The sequence below is a fragment of the Lontra canadensis genome, unplaced genomic scaffold (assembly GCF_010015895.1).
Source record: "Lontra canadensis isolate GAN:19392208 unplaced genomic scaffold, GSC_riverotter_1.0 scaffold206, whole genome shotgun sequence".
NCBI lineage: Eukaryota > Metazoa > Chordata > Mammalia > Carnivora > Mustelidae > Lontra > Lontra canadensis.
Window position 1 is genome coordinate 1,190,520 of NW_022631200.1, and position 19,684 is coordinate 1,210,203.

The window sequence follows — 19,684 nt, forward strand, 5'->3', positions numbered from 1 at the left end:
TAAATTCTGTTGAAGATTACAGACACATTACTGAAATTCCCCCTACCTCTCCACACCACCATGTCTTAGAAAGTTTAATTAAGGCCCTGGAAACGTGCTATTTGCTTGGAAGAAATAGCTATGCCCCATGTCAGTTGACTTGCTGATCTCAGAATGCCATGGGCCTTGTGCATTTGAAGCAATGAAGTCTGACACAGGTTGGTGCCAGAAAAGATGGCAATGTCTTCCGTATGGCCTTGAAAGTTTACATTGCTCTGTAATGCTCAAGGCATTATGTGAGAAACAAGAAACAGAAGACACCTGTAATTTGTTCTGCTAAGTGTTTATGACAATGTAAGCAGAAGTTCTGAAAGGTTGGCATCCCCCTTGCTCTGGCTCTGTGCTGAAAATTTCATTTGGAGCCTCTTTTGGATAAGCTGCAGGGAATGTTCATTATCTGACAATGAAGGGTCAAGGGTTATAAGACCAGCTGTGAGTTTAGGAAGAAGCGAGGGGTTGGGAGAAGAGAATATCCACTCCCCCAACAGGGAATGTAGTGCCAGGTTTGGTGCTGGTGAAGGTCCCTTCTGACTGGTGTGAGGTGCTATCTCATTGTGGTTTTAATTTGTATTTTCCTGATGCCAAGTGATGTGGAGCACTTTTCCATGTGTCTGTTGGCCATCTGGATGTCTTTGCAGAAATGTCTGTTCGTGTCCTCTGTCCATTTCTTGATTGGATTATTTGTTCTTTGGGTGTTGAGTTTGATAAGTTCTTTACAGATTTTGGATACTAACCCTTTATCTGATAGGTCATTTGCGAGTTTCTTCTCCCATACTGTCAGTTGTCTTTTGGTTTTGTTGACTGTTTCCTTTGCTGTGCAAAAGCTTTTGATCTTGATGAAGTCCCAATAGTTCATTTTTGCCCTTGCTTCCCTTGCCTTTGGCAATGTTCCTAGGAAGAAGTTGCTGCGGCTGAGGTCGAAAAGGTTGCTGCCTGTGTTCTCCTAGAGGATTTTGATGGATTCCTTTCTCACATTGAGGTCCTTCATCCAGTTTGAGTCTATTTTTGTGTGTGGTGTAAGGAAATGGTCCAGTTTCATTTTTCTGCATGTGGCTGTCCAATTTTCCCAACACCATTTGTTGAAGAGACTGTCTTTATTCCGCCTTTCCTATTTTTTATTTATTTTATGCTGCTAGGGGTTCAGTGGGTAAAACAGTACAGAGTCTTAGTGGTTCTCAGCAGGAGTGACTTGCCATGCATGGGACACTGGGCAATGTTGGGAGATATTTGTCCCAACAAGGGGGTGCTCCTGGCATCTAACGGGCAGAACCCAGTGATGTGCTAAACATCTACAACATGCAGGACAGCCCCACAGCAAAGAATGGTCTGGCTCAAAATTTCAGTAGGGCTAAAATTAAGAAACTCTATGGTCTCTGCATTCATTACCACAGAAAATTTGACCTCAACCAGAGGACACTTGGCAATACCTAGAGACCTTTTTTTTTTTATTGTGATAAAGCACACATAGCATCAAATTTACCATTGTAATTTTTTAAAGTGTACAGTTCAGCCGCACTGAGTGTATTCAACACTATGCAAACATCCCCAGTATCTAGTCTCAGAATGTGTTCTTCACCCCAAAGGGAAGCCACATGCCCACTAATCTGCTTTCTGTCCCTCTGTGAGTGACTGTGCCAGATTTTGTTGGCTGCACCTGGTTGTGCTACTAGCTTCTAGCTAGTAGGCAGAGACCCAGGGTGCAGCTGACCATCCTAAAAGGCACACCACAGCCCCACAAAACCCCCCAAAAGAACAGAAACAGGCTCATCAATACAGAAAACAGACTGGTGGTTGCCCGAGGGGAGGAGGAGGGTGTGGGGATAATCAATCAAATCAATAAAAATAGATGAAAGGGGTTAAAAGGTACAAACCTCCAGTTATAAAATACATGTCACAGGGAAGAAAAGCGCAGTATAGTGAGTATAAACACTATCATAATAACATATAGTGACTAGACTTATGGTGAGCACTGTGTATAATTGAATCATTATGCTTCACACCTGAAACTAACCAAACATGGCCAACTATATGTCAATATGATGATTAAAATAATTCCATCATTCTGGGGCTGAACACCCACAGCAGGTAGACAGCTGTACGGCTTCCTGCCTCATCCTGTGTCTTTAGGACACTGTGCCCTGCTGGGAAAATAAACCCCTAGGAGGAGTCTACCCTTCCTTCTCTCTAGGGTTCACAGGGCAGGCTGGAGACCTCAGCCTCCTGGGGTTAGTGGGTCCCACTCTCCACATCTGTGCCGCCAGGAGACACTCCCCACAGAAATCACCCCTTACCAGTTCAGCCCTGCAGGTGCACGTGGGCTGGGGACTGGCCATTGCGCCTCCTGAACTCTCCTACCCTGCTGAGCCTGGGGAGCCCAGAAAGAAAGTGCTGGGCCATCCTGTGCCCAGGATGAGACAGAAACCCTGCAGGTGTGGGGTGATCTTACTTGGGCTTCTCGTCCAGCGCTGTGTCCAGGCCCAGGGTCCCGGAGTCGGAGAATCTTGCCCCCCACCTCATGCCTACTTGACCTTCTTCTTGGTTAGCACAGGGTGGCTGGGAAAGACAGATGTGGGGTCTTAAGCCTCCGTCTCCCATAAAAAGCCTCAGGATAGAAGATGGCCAGGAGCCCTGAATACAGGAAGATTCGGGGCTGGAACCTACTTCCCAGGCACACTTGCCAGCCCTTCTCTTGCAGGTCTTCCCAATTCCGTGATTGCAGGTGCATGGTCTGTAATTGCAAACAGGTGGTCTGGGTCAATCCGTGACAGGCTCCGGGGAAGCCAGAAGTGGAACATTCCATCATGGATCAAGGTGGGGGGGAACCAGAAGTGGTAGGATCCACCATAGATTCAGGGGGGAACCAGAAGAGGAACAATCCACCATAGGGGGGGTAGGGGGGAACCAGAAGTGGAACAATCCACCATAGGCCCATGGAGGAACCAAAAGTGGAACAATCACTATAGACCCAGTGGGGAACCAGAAGTGGAACAACCCATCATAGACCCAGGGGGGAACCAGAAGTGGAACAATCCACCATAGACCCAGGGGGGAACCAGAAGTGAGTGGAACGATCCACCATAGGGGGTAGGGGGGAAACCAGAAGTGGAACAATCCACCATAGGCCCATGGGGCTACCAAAAGGGGAACAATCCACCATAAGGGGGGTGGAGGGGACCAGAAGTGGAACAATTCACCATAGATGGGGGGACGGGTGGTAGGGAAGGGGGGGAACCAGAAGTGGAACAATTCACCATAGACCCATGGGGGAACCAGAAGTGGAACAATCCATCATAGACTCAGGGGGGAACCAGAAGTGGAATGATCCACCATAGACCGGGGAGGGGGGAGCCAGAAGTGGAACAATCCACCATAGACCCATGGGGGAACCAGAAGTGGAACAATCCATCATAGACCCGGGGTGGGGGGAGAAGTGGAACAATCCATGATAGAGCAGGTAGGGAGCCCTCACACTTGGGTAGAGAAAAATCTGCAGTGTCCAGAGCACAGGCACACAATGCACACCTCAGAGATGGGTCCAGATAGACTAGGGAAATACCCTTCTTCCTGCAGAGGCAGAGGAACCTGGACAGGGCTCAGGACCCAGGAGAAGACAATGATGGGTGATGGGTGAATGGAACTGGCAGGGGCAGGGCTGGCTGGGCTCTCTGCAGCAGATCCATTGCCCAGCAGCCATTTGACATCTCTGTCTGTTGGGGTCCCCCTCAGACTCTCCCTCAGAGCTTGCTGACGTCCAGCTCTGACGCTTAGACTAGCCTCCTGGATCTCTTCCCAGACCCAGTGGTTCTCAGCTTGGGGTGATCTTTCTCCCACCCCCTCGATGTCCAGAGACATTTCTGGTTGTCAGCACTGAGGGAGAGGGAGCTACTGGTGTCCGAGGAGCAGAGACAAGATGCTGTTAAACATTCTGCAATGCTCCAACCACAAACAATGGTCTGGCCCCAAATCTCAGTAGTGCTGAGGTTGAGAAATGCTGGCTGAGATGACTCTCTGCCAGAAAGCAAGAACCACCTTCCACTCCTCAATTCGGAGTAGATGTAGGGTTACAATTCTAGGGCAATTCTCCAGACTCAGCATTGAGTAAGACATCTCTGTTTTTTAGAGAACTGGCATTAGGTTTCACGTCTAACCTGGCCTTGCTGACCCAGTCACCCACCTTCCCGGAGCTCATCGCTCTAGCCATGCTGGGCACCTACTATTTTCCCAAGCACGCTCCCTTTGGCCTGCCTTCCTGTTCCTTCTGCCAGGGGGGTTGGTAGGGGCTCACATGGTCACCAGCCTCATGCCACTCACTACTCCCAGTGCCCTCTTTATATCCTTCTAAGCCTGAGATTCTTAACCGGGGGTGATTTTGTCTCCAAAGGGACATTTAGCAACATCCAAAGTCAAGGTTAAGGGGGTGCACCTGGCATCTTGTGGATAGAGACTGAATTGTACCCCCCTCCCCCAGTTGCATAGGTTGAAGCCTTTGCTACTGGGACTGTATTTGGTTCTAGGGCTTTTAAGGGATCATAATTTATTTTTTTAAGATTTTATTTGTCAGAGAGAGAGAGAGAGAGAGAACGCACATAAGCAGGCAGAGTGGCAGGCAGAGGTGGAGAGAGAAGCGGGCTCTCTGCTGAGTACGGATCCTGATGTGGGGACTCAATCCCAGGACCCTGGGATCGTGACCTGAGCTGAAGTCCTGGGCTTAACTGACTGAGCCACCCAGGCGTCCTGGATCATGAAGTTTAAATGAGGCCATACTGGTGGGCTCCTGATCTGATAGGATTGGTGGTCTTTTCAGAATCTGTGCCAGCACTGAGGAAATGCCATCTCCCCAGCAGGAAGTAATCCTTATTGAGGAGGTGAATTGTCTGGCACCTTGATCTTGGACTTGCCAGTCTCAGGACTATGAGAAAATAAATTTCTGTTGTTTAAGCCACCGAGTCTATGGTATTTTGTTACAGCAGTTGAGCTGAGGGAGGCAATTCCCCCACAATACAAGATCATCTGGCCCCAGAAGAGATGAGTGCAGAGGCGCCCCAACATGCTGCATTTGAGGGTCTCAGACATACACGTGCAAGTAGAGTTGTCCCAGTGGGTGTCTGATTGGCAGGCAGCTGACTGTCCTAGTGCTTCACACTAGCCATGATGCACATAATAGTTACATTAAGTTGATTGTAAAGTTAAACAACTATTACAGTGTGGACATATGATGTATGCATGTATGTGAGGAAATAGCTAATCTAAAGACAAAGACATTTGGTGGAAAGATTGAAGACCTTTGTGTTGGGGTTTTTGAGGTCTTTTAAGTGGAATAGAGGAAGAGAGGTCAAAGGCATTTACCAACAATGACACATAAATCAAAGTGTGAGTTGCAGTTGATACCATATATCAGAAAAACACTGTGATATGAATGTAACTGAGGAAATTATACCTCCAATATATAACATATAATATATATATTTTAAAAAACTTATGATGTATTATATGTTGGCTAACTTGACGTAATGAAAAATAAAAAAATTAAAATAAATTAAAAAAAGACAATCTTTTAAAAATGTTTATTTATTTATGTAGATTCCATGCCCTGCATGGAGCCCAATGCGGGGCTTGAACTCACAGCCCTGAGATCAAGTCCTGAGCTGATATGGTGATGGGCATTAAGGAGGGCATGTGTTGGGATAAGTACTTGGGATTATATGTAAGTGATGAACCACTAAATTCTGAAATCAATACTACACTACATGTTAACTTGAATCAACTAACTTGAATTAAAAAACAACAACAACAACCACCAGTTAGGCGCTTAACTGACTGAGCCACCCAGGTACCCCTGAAAATATTTATGTATAAGATCTTTACCTGATTGAACTTCCAAAAGGCAAATGGCCAAAGGGACAGTTGTTACGAGAAATAATAAAAATATCGATCTCTACCCACAAGCACATAAATGACAAATGTTCCATTACCTGCTAATTTGTACGGCACTTCTTCCCGGCAGTGATCAGAGCACAAGCATAGGTATAGAAAAGAGAGCAAAGCTGGGAGTTTTCCAAATGAGAAGAACAACTTTGGTGGTAGGAGGATGATGAGTCCAGGTTGGTTGGAAGAACCTGATAAAATAATCCAAAGTTCAAAAAAAAAAATCCCAAAATCTAGGGTTCAGAGAGACAGACTTGACTTGGGCATCTGTCTTAGAGAAATTGAAACTATGGCATTAAATGAGATCTACCCAGCTTGTGTCCAGAGAAAGGCAGGTCTACCATGGGAACCACAAGCTCTGGTGGTAGAAACCCTGCAAAACTGATAGTGCAGGATAGTCAGAAAACGAGTGGAGGAGGCCAGCTGAAGCCAACTGTTTCAGGGAGGAAGTGGTCATACAACCAACACAGGAACAAAGGTGAGACAAGGCTGAGAAGCATCCACTACAAGTTCTAGGAAGCCATAAATGTTTATCACAAAAACACCTTCAGCGGAAATGTTTGTGTGGGGAGAAACCACCTCCTGGTGGGCTGACGCCTGAGTGTGAGGGGCAAAGCAGAAAACTGGTCTTCAGAGCCGTGGACCAGTAAGAGTAGAGGGGATGAAGGTTTCCCCACATAACTGTCCGTGTTCTGAACCTTGAGGTCCCATTCATAACTCAAAAGTATTTTCTAACTGGGACAATGAATATCTACAAAAAATTATAGCCATTTGCTTACTCATTGGTAAGACATTAAAAATATTCCCCATAATACTGGTAATAAGAAAAGGATTCTTACTATCGATTAATGTGCTGGAGGTTCCAGCCAGATAGTAAGACAAAAAAAAAGAAATCAATTTTACAAAAAAAATCCTAAACATTTTTTAAAGCTAGAAATAATCTAAAATAATCTAAAAATGTTAAAATTTTTAAGATGTTAACTCTGCAAGACAACTGAGTACACATTCGGTAAACAAGATCCAGTTTTATTTTTATAACACCAGCACAAACAACGGCGGTAAAATTATTTAAAGAATGATACCTCTAAAATAATCTAAAAATGTTAAAATTTTTAAGATGTGAACTCTGCAAGACAACTGAGTACACATTCGGTAAACAAGATCCAGTTTTATTTTTATAACACCAGCACAAACAACGGCGGTAAAATTATTTAAAGAATGATACCACTTGCAAAATAAAAGTCACGTACCTAGGGATCTATCTGGGGCTGATAAAACTGGAGGATATATCTCATGGAAATCTAACAAAAGATGTGCACATTTTGTACATAGAGGACTACATGATATTATTTAAAGAAATCAGAGAACATATAAACACATAGCGAAATAAAACACATTTAGGGTGCAAGTTTTCATGGACTGAGGATTGAAGAGATGATAATTCTCCCCTAAATTGATCTGTGGCTTTAGTACAATTTCATGCACAACCCAGGCTGGTCTTTTGTGACAACTGACATCTTAAAGTTAATATTGAAATCTAAAGGGCTCAGAATAATGTAAGCAATCCTGAGAAATAACAAAACCAACAAATATTACCAATCTCAGGACCAGGACCCATCACCCATCGCTGGACCTCCCTCCGGGTTATCAATACCAGTCATTGCCCTGGTTGTCAACTCCAAAAACAGGTGACATTCTCGACTGTGCTGTTTCTCCATGGTTTTGTTTTCTCCTGTGCATTCCCTTCTCTCTGTCACTGGAAGGGTCTTTCTGCAGTGCACAAGTCATCTTATTACAGCCATGATCAAAGCGCTCAATGAGCTCCCTTAGCTTGAAGGAAGAAATGGGCATTTAAGATGTGGCTTCCATGGCTGTGCTTGGTGTGGTGCACCCAGCGTCACCCAGGCTCAAAGCTCTGCTTACACATCGTGCTTTCACCCTCTGTCCTGCCTGTGAGTCTCAGCGTGAATTGGTGCAGACACCTGCCACCGTCATCCCCATTCCTCATCTGTATGCCTGCCTCAATGTCTCTACAGAATGGAGTTTTCCATAAAAGAATCTCCACTATCGTCCTGTAGTTCTTCAATCCCAACTTAAACCCTTTCACTGCATTTACTCACTCTCTTGAAGATCTGCTCTCCTGGACAATCAGCCCAGGGACGTGGTCATTTCACCAGTGCCCGGCACATAGTAGGGTCTTGTCAAAGAGACTGCTGCTGCCTATCACAACTCTGTCACGTCCCTCCTCACTCCATTGGTCATAGGAATGCCACTATTTATCTTGTCACAGAGACACCTGAAATAAAAGCTATCTTTCTTAGCCTCCCTTGTATCCAAGTGGGGCAAGCTATTAGGTTCTAACCACTGAGAAATAAATGGAAGTGTTTTGAGTGTTTCCAATAAATCTCCATGACAAACAATTGGCCGGTACTTCCGCCGCCTTTCCCTCCCTCCGTCCCTCCCCATGCTTCATTTTGCTGTCTGGAATACAAACTGGGTTAACATTTCAAGAAGAGTAATGTTCTACTTAACCACCTGGTCTACTCCTGTTGGCCAGTTTTGGAAGACTTTGAGTGAGGGGAACAGCCTTGTGTGGAAAAGACCCCCCCACCTCTCTGAGGAGGCTCTCAGGCCCCCACACTTACATCTGGAGACCCAAAATTCTTCTACCTTACACCTTCCCCCCACCTTGAAACTGTAGGTTTCCTACCACAGGTTAGAATATGGAAAATCTGGGATGTCATAAACATACTCCAAAGAAGTCCGTCATGTGTTGGGATAAAGAACATTATGATTTAGTATCAACAGATGTCCTTGGTCCATGAACACCTAGCAGATGAAGAACAGAAAGAAGGATGTTCAGTACTGGTCCACTGGTTTTGAGGTAACAACTGGTATGAGTTTAAGTTCCCTGTAGTACTCAGGACAGTCACAGCTGCAGTGCATTGGGTTAACTTCCATGTGTCAGAGCCTATGCTGGTTTCTTGACATTCTTTTTTTTTTTTTTTGTAAAGATTTTATTTATTTATTTGACAGAGATCACAAGTAGGCAGAGAGAGAGAGAGAGAGAGAAAGAAGAGGAAGTAGGCTCGCTGCTGAGCAGGGAACCTGATGCGGGGCTCGATCCCAGAACCCTGGGATCATGACCCGAGCTGAAGGCAGAGGCTTTAACCCACTGAGCCACACAGGTTCCCCGACATTCTTTATCTTGCTAAACATGCATGTCACCCCTTTGAGGTTGGAATTAATGTTCTCTGATGCATAACAGAAAACTCAGATTTAGAGAATGGATTTGAGCTGTGTGAGGCATCAGAGTCTTAACAGGGGAAGGGACCCACATCATGGTTATATTAATGGGTTGATCCAGTAAAAGTTCTCAAGGAACAAAGGGTCCAGACAGCATTTCAAGGACAATAGTCATGAGTCTCAAGGGGTAAGTTGCACTACTGCCCCATTTGTGTACCGACTGACCTGACATATATTTCTGGAGAGCTCTCTTAGTGGCAGGAGTTGTGAGCACAGTAATCAGACCCAGCACAGACTTAATTCACACAAATTCATGGTAGAGATGGGAAAATGGATATGTATGCAATGTTAGAGCCCCGGTGCTGTTATAGATGAACAGAAAGTGCTTTGGGAGCATGGAGGTGATATCTGATGTTGAGATGGAGGGTTTGGGAGCTTTCTTGGGGGAGACCCAAGGAAGAAGGCAAAGTCTGGATAAAGAAGCAAGGAAGACAGAAGCCTGCAGTGGTGTAGGACAGAGGAATCGGGGCAAGGCTGAGACCCAGCCAGGACACATTCAGCCATATGTGTGCTCATAGCCTGTATCTCCTTCGACCTGTTGGTGCCTCACTGGCTCCTGTTGCTTTTGATAAATGACTATTCTGTACTGGTTATTACTATTATTTTCTGTACTCGTTATTATTATTATTTTCTATACTTTTTTTCTGTACTGGTTATTAAATATCTTGAATGACATATTGCAGTAATGGAAAGAAGAAGTAGGGATGAAAACCAAAGTAGGAAGGAAATATTTGTGGCCATGCTGTTAACAAAGGAGATATTCTGGGGGAAAACCAGGGTGGTTAAAGCTTTAGTTCGCATCCAGAAGGCACAAAAATGCTTACACCCCAGAAGAGACAAGAGGGTCTGTCTGGAGGGAAATTTAGCTCTTTCATCCCACCTTGCCCAACTCCTCCTGGAAGCTTTGCCAGACTCCATGCAGCTGTCCCTCAGTGTCTGCAGAGAAACCCCCTTCATGGGTACAACACAGAGCTCGCTCAGCTCAGGGTCAAGGCCAGCATTCCGCTCTACCTGGGACCAGCACATCTCTTGGTCATTTGTTCAGGCGTCTCTGACTTCTGAACCTTCTCCTGTGTTCCTGACTTGAAGCCCCGTTGGCTTTCTCTTGTGCCCTCTTCCTCCAAAGCCAGTCTTCAGCCAGGAGGCACATGAGTGCCACCAGGACCAGGAAAGCCAGAATGATCCGAAGGAGATTCTGGGCAGTGTGATCCCAGGAGGCAAGGTCTGGGGTCAGAGGACAGACTGATGACTGACAGGAATGGGTGTACATACCTCGCCCCACCTCTCTCCCTCTCCCCATTCTAGATCACACTCCTTCACAGCTTGCAGCGCCCGCTGCTTGCCTACCTTGCTCGAATTCTGCCTCTGTGGTTACCAAGTCAAGATCCCAATAGTCTGCGGATGAAAGGGAAGTAAAGCAGTGAGAAAAAGAGAGCGTGTTGGCCACCAGGTCTCCTCTCCTCCCTAGGATGGACCCCATGGCCTCGTGCAGATTTTCCAGGTCCACACCCCACCCTCCAGGTCCTAGTGGCTTCATCTGTCTGGTGAGAAGAGCCAAAGGACAGGTGAACCCGGGGGGAATCTAGCTCCAGAACCCCATGCCAGGCATGTCTTCCTTCCGGCCCTCAGCTTCCTCATTAACTCTGTCAACATGGCTTCTTCCTCACACGTTGGACGACTCACAGTCTCCCCATTTTCTTCCAAGCTCTGAGCCCACTCCCCATCCCCACTAACATGCATGCAAGGTCACTCCTGGTTCAGGGAATTACTCCTGGGGCTCGCCCTCCCACTGCCATATGCAGTGGCCATTCCCTCTCTCTGGAATGTTCTTTTTCAGGTAGCCACAGAACAAATGTCCTCAGTTCTTCAGGTATTTGCTCCACTGTGAGGCCGATTCAGACAGTTCTAATATTGCCACCTGCCCTCCTGGTCACCCTGACCCCATTTGTTCTGCTCTGTCTTTCCTCCACACCCCTGTTTGCTCCCCCTGTGCTATATGCTGGGCTTGTTTCTCTGACTTTGACTCAAGGTCTGTTTCCCACTGGGATACAAGTGCCATAAAAGCAACATGTTCTTAGTGTCACTGGGAGGCTCTAATCACCCCCCCAAGTTTAGAGGTAACTTACTCACCAGAAAAAGAGGTGTGCTCTGTGGGTGCAAGGCTGGTGTCCCCAAAATCTTCTAGCAGTGGAAACAAAGAAAACCATAAGGGTTTTGGGTTTCCTCCAGTCTTCCCACCGAGTCCTTGCATCTTCCCCCTCCTTGTTCCTCTTCCTCAGAAACAATCAGCTGGGCCTCCCCAAAATGCATGTGGGGGAGGGCACTGCAGGGAGGTGCCTGCTGCCTCTTCCCACCTGTCCCTTTGCTGTCTTCCTCATCACTGGTTGGGGTTCGCTTGGGGTTCTGGAGAGGACATGGGGGAAATCTGGGGGTTTCCTCACCTGCGACCTGGAGCTTCACAGGCTCACTGGGAAAGGACCATGCATGGTTGTTATAAGAGCCAAAACATCTGTACGTCCCTCTGTGGGCTGTGGTCACAGGACCTATGGGGAACTCCACCTGGGTGTTCCCGTATCTGTGCTGAAGGTGAGGGGATCTTCCCTCCTTGAGCAGAAAGAACTTGTTTGTTGCAGTGCCTAGCTGACAGTAGAAGCTCACGTTCTCTCCTGAAGTCACCTCAGGCCCAGGATGGACAGAGAGGGTGGGCGTGTCATACAATTCTGTGGGGGAAGGAGACAGGTAGTTTAAGAGAGTCTTTATCCTGCCTCCTATGTGCCCTTTCCTCCTTGGCCTTAAGACTGGGATGTCACTCCCCAGAATCTCTGTCTCCTCTGCTTTGGTCATGGACATGCCCTCGCTGATCTCACCCTTCAAGACTGAGACACTCATTCCTCTAGCCTTCTCTCTGTGGGGATTGCCTGACATCAGTGGTTCTCAGAGTTAGAGATCCTTGGGGCCAGTGACATCACCATCAGCTGGAAGCTTATTAGAAATGCACCCCAGACCCACTGCATCAGAAACTCAGGGGTAAGGCAGCCAACTGTGTTTTAAAAATTGTTATTGTTTTCCATTGCTATAAAATACATGACACATAAAATTTACCATCTTAACCAATTGTATGGGGACAATTCAGTAGTATTGACTACATTCACACTGTCATGCAACCATCACCACCATCCATCTCCAGGACTCTTCATCTTACAGAACTGAAACTGTCCCTGCTACTAAGCACCCTCTCTCTGTCCCCATCCCTCAGTCCCTGGCACCCCACATTCTGCCTTCTGTCTCTACGAATTTGACCATCCTAAGTCCTACATGGAAGTGACCCCTACAGTATTTGTCCTTCTGTGACTGACTTATCTCACTCGGCATAATGCCATCAAGGTCTATTCATGACATAACAGGTGTTTGAATCTCCTTCCTTTTTAAGGCTGAATAATATTACCTAGTGTGGGTAGACCACATTTTGTTTATCCATTCCTTTGTCAGTAGACACTGGGCTTGTTGCTAGCTTTTGGCTATTGTGAACAATGCTTTCATGAACCTGGGAGCACTAGAGATATCCGTGTTTTCCAGATAATTGTGATACCTGCTTGAGTTTGGGAGCCACATCCCTCAGCTGAAGGCAACCCCTGTACCTGAGACTGCCTTCCCTCCCAGCCTCATTCCACTCTGGCTGTTTCCATATCATTTATTCCTCAGGTGCCCATGACGGACTGATTTGTCCTGACTTAGACTCATGGTCTGTCTTCCCCCTGCTAGGGTACAAGTGCCACAAAAGCATGGATGTTTGAATGGAACCTCCTCCCCAGGAGGGGCTGACACTGGTGGGTACAGAACCCCTAGCCTCATCTTGAGATCTTGAGACCATGCAGAAGGACCATCCCAGATCCAGAAGGACCATCCCAAGTCCAGAACTCCATTGCTCGGCTGAGGTGACTGCTGAAACTGCACTGTGGTCAGCTCCTGCCTTTTGCCTGGCCTGTTCCCCTCACTCCTCATCACCGGGGTCACTTTTGAGGATACCCCCCATGGTTCCCCCCAGCCTCTGCCCCATGCACACACACATCCATCTCAGGGCCTCTCACCTGGAGAACCTGACCTATGACCAACCTGCCTCTAGGTCACAGACAACCACAAAGAGAGGCTGAATGACACTGAAGAGGATTAATAAATATGTGATGACCCTCCCCGGATTCAGGCCGAGGATGGGACAGTTACCTGTGACCACCAGATCCAGAGGGTCACTAGGGTTTGACCAGAGCTTCTTGCTTCGGTAAATGCACTTGTATTGCCCTGCAGTGAGTGGGGTCATGGCTGGGATGTGGAACATGGCTATGTTCCTCCTTCCAAGTTGTTTTGGGCTCTGCTGAAGAAAGAGGTGTCCCTCGAAATACAGCTGGTACTTCACAGCCTCAGGAGTCCCCTGGCAGAAGATAAGCACCTGCTTTCCCTTCGGAATCATGAAATCTGGCTTGGCCCAGATGATGGGTTTTGAAAGATTCTCTGGAAGGGAATCAGAGGTTGGAGTTCCAGATATAGCAACTTCCCACCCAAATGTCCACCCGGTTGCTGGCACCAAGCCTTCCTAGAAAACCAGAGGCCCTGCTCTCTCCTCTGGTGGCTCCTAGGTGCACACTTTGTCTGAGCCTAGTAGAGAGACTCTGGGCCTATGAGGGATGGACTCACGCTTCTCGGTCCTGACGGTCTGGCTCAGGAACAGCCCTGGAAGATAGAAACAGTGAGACAGGCTGCCCCATCCACACCCAGACCCCTGGATGCCATCTCTCTCATGTGCAAGAACTCACCAAGGTAGACCAGGGCAGTGAGTGTAGAGGTCATAGCACTGATCCTACCAGGCGAATGTGGAGCAGCTGGGTGGAGACTGAGTCCAGTAGGGCAGGAAGGTGCACAGGATGTGGTGGGTGAAGCCCAGCACTAATCGCCATGGGGCTTTCACACGGACTTCTTACAAGAAGATTCACAGTCTTCCTTCTACCTCTGACCACGAGGCATAAAGACAGGTCATGGTCCCCATGACACATCTGATCATCTCTGTGCTCTAACCAGATCCTCTGACAATTGTCTGCCCCACCTGAAACTCATATTAGGGTCCTCTTCTAATAGGTCAAAATTTGACCTATTTTGAAATGTGGACATTACGCCCAGGAAAGGGATAGGGTAGTGTACAGAGCAGAAACCTTAGAATCATTTAAAAAAATATGTGTTTAATCTTGGCTCCCCTTTGTTTGGTGCATATGCTTGGGTCAGTGGGTTGGCTTCAACAGAATGAAATGATAACACTATCTTTTCCAAGGATTTGTTACAATGTTTCAACAAAATGCATAAAGAAGAGGTGGTCCATACACACAATGGAATATTACTCACCCATCAGAAAGGATGAATACCCACCATTTACATTGACATGGACGGGACTGGAGGAGATTATGCTGAGTGAAATAAGTCAAACAGAGAAAGTCAATTACCATATGGTTTCACTTATTTGTGGAACATAAGGAATAGCATGGAGGACATTAGGAGAAGGAAGCGAAAAATGAAGCGGGGGAACTGGAAGGGAGACGAACCATGAGACACTATGGACCCTGGGAAACTGAGGGCTTTAGAGGGGAGGGAGTGGGGGATGAGTGAGCCTGGTGATAGGTATTAAGGAGGGCATGTATTGCACGGAACACAGGGTGTTATATGTAAACAACGAATCGTGGAACATGACATCAAAGACCAATGATGTACTGTATGGCAACTAATGTAACATAATTAAAAAAAACATAAACAATCTGAGGGTTTTGAAGGGGCGGGGGGTGGGAGGTTGGGGGAACCAGGTGGTGGGTATTAGAGAGGGCACGGACTGCATGGAGCACTGGGTGTGGTACAAAAACAATGAATACTGTTATGCTGAAAAGAAAAACAAAAACAAAAACAACATAAACAACAACAACAACAACAAATTGAACTTGAAACAAAATGTTGTTTCTTACATAAGTATATTCCTTTAGTCTGTTATAAAACAGAAATTAAATATTAAAATCTTAATTATTTGAATATATTTTAAAACTCAAAATGTGTTTTTAGGGGCATTTGGGTGGCTCAGTGGGTTAAAGCCTCTGCCTTTGGCTCAGGTCATGATCCCAGGGTCTTGGGATCAAGCCCTGAATAGGGCTCTCTGCTCAGCAGGGAGCCTGCTTCCCCACCCCTTGCCTGCCTCTCTGCCTACTTGTGATCTCTGTCTGTCAAATAAATAAATAAAGTTTTTTAAAAAATGTTTTTTTTATCCTCAAAGGGTCTAAACAATTATTGAAAATGAAATATAATGCCAATTTATATTCTGCCTTACATTCTATGAGGAAATCTCACCCAATCTATTACCTTTGTTCTTATTTCTTGATTTTGTTGTTGAATATATTCCATTCACTCTCTTAGTTACATTTAGTAAAACCCACTCATTTCCTGTTCAGTTCTATATGAGTTTTGATAAATGTATATAGTCATGTAACCAACACCTAAGTCAAAATATAGGACAGATTTGCCCTTGTATTAATGGTATTGTTAGTGTTTGTTCTTGTGTGTCTGACTTATCTCACTTAGCGAATGCCCCGTGGGTTTATTCCTGTTGTTGCAAATGATAGGGTTTCTATTCCATTCCTTTTTGTTGCCTCCAATCCTTGGCTCCAAATTCCAGAACCCTTCTTCTCTAGCCAGCCAACAACCCTCCCCACGCCCCCCAACTGTCTAGATGGTCTCCACCAGAATGTCCTTACATTTTGAGGGAGGGCATCGTTCTCATGTATCTATAGCATCTTTCTCAGAAGCCAGGCTGGAGAAGAAAAGCTCAAGTGAGATGGTCACTTTTGATTGAGATCATAGCTTGTGCATCTACTCCTGGGAGTAGATTTTAGACCTAAAATCAGAAGCTCTGCTCTCCCTGTATAAAGGGCCATAGACTGGATTGGTACTGTCTTGTCCTCCCCATTAAGACTTGCCAAGGATGCAGCAAGGGGTTTCTTCCAGCTGACTTCCTGTATGCATCATTTAGGAAACTTAGCCTCAATAAACTTACAGGAAATATGGGTGCAGAAGAAGTAGTGGGTGAGGACCCAGGGCCACCCACTGGAGATTTTTTTATGTTGACCACATTTCTAGAGAGAAGGCAAACCCAATGCATGTGAGAAACCTGGTTATATGCTATGGTTTTGTTTTATGTTTTTTTGTTTTTTATTTTTAAAATCACATTTGACCTATGGAAACATTTAGATACCAAACCATGGAGGAGGAAGGCAGTGGTTGCTAGTTCAAAGGAGACAATGAGGCAGGCTTGCCTGTAGATGACAAAGGTGTCTCTGGGCGAAGAGGGCATCTTGTCTCACTTCTCTCCCATAATACATCTTAATTTACTCATCATTATCAGCCCAAAGCTCATTCATAGCATGAAGGTAAGGTTCCTAGTGAGTGGGTTCCTATGTCAGGAAAGAGCTAGTTGTCCTTTGGGGATAAAGTGACCAGGGGCAGAGAAGTAGTTCTCTTGGTATGGTGAGAAAGATCTGCTACTTATCCCTTCAGAGAGTTTGAGAGTCTATTCAAGAGGCTGGTTGCCTGATAACATGTTCCTGTGAGACTGTTTCAAAAGTTGGGGAAGATCCTTGGAATTCAAGTCAACCTCCTGGCACCAGAAAGAATCAGGCTATTATCTCTATGGCATAGCCCTAATTGGGGTTGGGTCTGTACTTTAGAGAATGGGTCTAATCTTGATTCCCTTTGGCTTTCTTCTTTAACTACTATTTTAATAATTTGCATAGGCATATGACAGTTCTGTATCTCTCCCTTAGTATTGCTAATTCCTTCATTATATTTTGTGGTTTCTTTGTTTCCTTATGAAGTTTACAATTTTTTTTAGCTTCTTTTTTTTGTTTTGTATCTTCTTTCTCCTTTTTTTAAAAATTTCTTTTCAGTGTAACAGTATTCATTGTTTTTGCACCACACCCAGGGCTCCATGCAATCCGTGCCCTCTCTAATACCCACCACCTGGTTCCCCCAACCTCCCACCCCCCGCCCCTTCAAAACCCTCAGATTGTTTTTCAGAGTCCACAGTCTCTCATGATTCACCTCCCCTTCCAATTTCTCTCAACTCCCTTCTCCTCTCCATCTCCCCTTGTCCTCCATGCTATTTGTTATGCTCCACAAATAAGTGAAACCCCAGGATAACTGACTCTCTCTGCTTGACTTATTTCACTCAGCAGAATCTCTTCCAGTCCCATCCATGTTGCTACAAAAGTTGGGTATTCATCCTTTCTGATGGAGGCATCATACTCCATAGTGTATATGGACCACATCTTCCTTATCCATTCATCCGTTGAAGGTCATCTTGGTTCCTTCCACAGTTTGGCGACCGTGGCCATTGCTGCTATAAACATTTGGGTACAGATGGCCCTTCTTTTCACTACATCTGTATCTTTGGGGTCAATACCCAGTAGTGCAATTGCAGGGTCATAGGGAAGCTCTCTTTTTAACTTCTTGAGGAATCTCCACACTGTTTTCCAAAGTGGCTGCACCAACTTGCATTCCCACCAACAAAAGATTATCCACCATGACCAGGTGGGATTCATCCCTGGGCTACAAGGATGGTTCAACATTCGCAAATCAATCAATGTGATAGAACAAATTAATAAGAGAAGAGAGAAGAACCACATGGTCCTCTCAATTGATGCAGAAAAAGCATTTGACAAAATCCAACATCCATTTCTGATTAAAATGCTTCAAAGTATAGGGATAGAGGGAACATTCCTGAACTTCATCAAATCTATGAAAGACCCACAGCAAATATCATCCTCAATGGGAAAAAGCTTGCAGCCTTCCTGTTGAGATCAGGAACATGACAAGGATGCCCACTCTCACCACTCTTGTTCAACATGTATTAGAAGTCCTAGCAACAGCAATCAGACAACAAAGAGAAATAAAAGGTATCCAAATTGGCAATGAAGATGTTTATAATTTTTAATTGCTGGTCATTCACAGTGAGTTTTCCTACCTATGGGATTCCAATGTATATTGTTGTGTGTACTTGTAGCGAAAGTGTTTCCTTCTATTTGATTCTTCTGGAGGGCCCAGGTGTCTCAGCAGGCTGTAATCAATCTTACATTCACTTATGGTTTGGGTCCTATATAGCTCAGAAATGGAATTTAACCTCACACTCTTGTGCAAGATATCTGTGTTTCTGATTTTTCATAAGTCTGCATCCAGACTTGCAGACAGGTAGGTTTGCTTGTCATTTTCTGAGATGTGATAGGAGCAATTTTATAGCCACTTTTTCTAAGGGGGAAATCCTTCCAAAGACTTGACTTTGTCCACGTGTTTTTCTTGAGCCCATTTCTGTCTTAAGCTCACACTCCTGGGACTATCTCTGTTTAGAGACTGTAAGCCATGTTGGAGATGATGGATTTCAAGCCATCACTCAATCTCTTAAAGAGTGAGCAATACTGTTATGCTGAAAATAAATTAAAAAAATTAAAAAAAAAGAGTGAGCAATTCCAAGGATGTCACTAACAATTTATTCGCTTGGTACTTGAAAAAAAAACTTTATTGAGGTATGACTTACATACCATACAATTTACCTATTTATATAATTCAATGGTTTTCAGTATATTCACAGAATTGCTCAACCGTTACCACCATGTAATTTTAAAATTTTTTCACCACCACAAAAAGAAACCCAATGCCCACTGACTATCATTGCCTGTTACCTTACCCCCCACACCCCCAACTCTGCAGGATCCAGGCAGCCACTAATCTACTTTCAGTTTCTACAGACCACAACGAACTTTTCACAAATTGTGGTAAAAAATACATAACTTTTTTTTTTTTTTACCATTTTAACTATTAAATTTTTTTTATTGTAACAAAAAATTCATAACATGAAATTTACCACCTTCAGCAATTATACATTAGTGTGCAGACATTCACATTGTTGCTCTGGAACTTTTCATCTTTCAAAACTAAACTCTATACCCCAAAAGACAGTTGCTCCTTGACAGACATAGGGTTTCATTTTAACCATTTTTGAGTACGGTTTAGTGGCATTAAGCCCATTCACATTGTGGAGATCTGTCTCCAGAACTTTCTCAGCATCCAAAACTGAAACTCTGTATCTATATATATTTGTATCATTATTCAAATCATAACATTTTTTAAAGTTTTTTTTTTTTTAAAGTAATCTCTACACTCAGTGTGGGGCTCAAACTCACAACCCCGAGATCAGAAGTCCCATGCTTTACCAACTGAGCCAGCAGGTGCCCATCAAATCTTATCATTTGTGAGCATGTTTGCTCCCATGACAGGTGGATTGAATAAAATAAAATTCACAGGGTTGCATTATGCTCCTTCAAAGAAGTGACTAGAAGTCCCC

General features: G+C 45.1%; 1 protein-coding gene across 7 annotated transcripts; it reads right to left on the minus strand.

Annotated features, from left to right (window-relative positions):
• Window positions 1-10,208: 10,208 nt before the first annotated feature.
• On the minus strand, window positions 10,209-14,269 carry NCR1 (natural cytotoxicity triggering receptor 1). Of its 7 annotated transcripts, none has more exons than XM_032848658.1 (8): window positions 14,079-14,268; window positions 13,960-13,995; window positions 13,715-13,776; window positions 13,492-13,639; window positions 11,712-11,990; window positions 11,401-11,451; window positions 10,618-10,665; window positions 10,211-10,494 (listed from the first exon to the last, which is right to left on the minus strand). In XM_032848658.1, exons 1-8 carry the CDS (start codon window positions 14,110-14,112, stop codon window positions 10,304-10,306), a joined length of 849 nt encoding a protein of 282 aa, XP_032704549.1. In that variant the 5' UTR covers window positions 14,113-14,268; the 3' UTR covers window positions 10,211-10,303. The 7 variants fall into 7 exon arrangements, with proteins under 7 accessions (XP_032704553.1, XP_032704549.1, XP_032704550.1 ...); XM_032848659.1 differs by having other exon boundaries at window positions 10,212-10,494; window positions 13,492-13,636; window positions 14,079-14,267; XM_032848657.1 differs by having other exon boundaries at window positions 10,212-10,494; window positions 11,401-11,448; window positions 13,492-13,776.
• Between the last annotated feature and the right edge of the window lie 5,415 nt (window positions 14,270-19,684).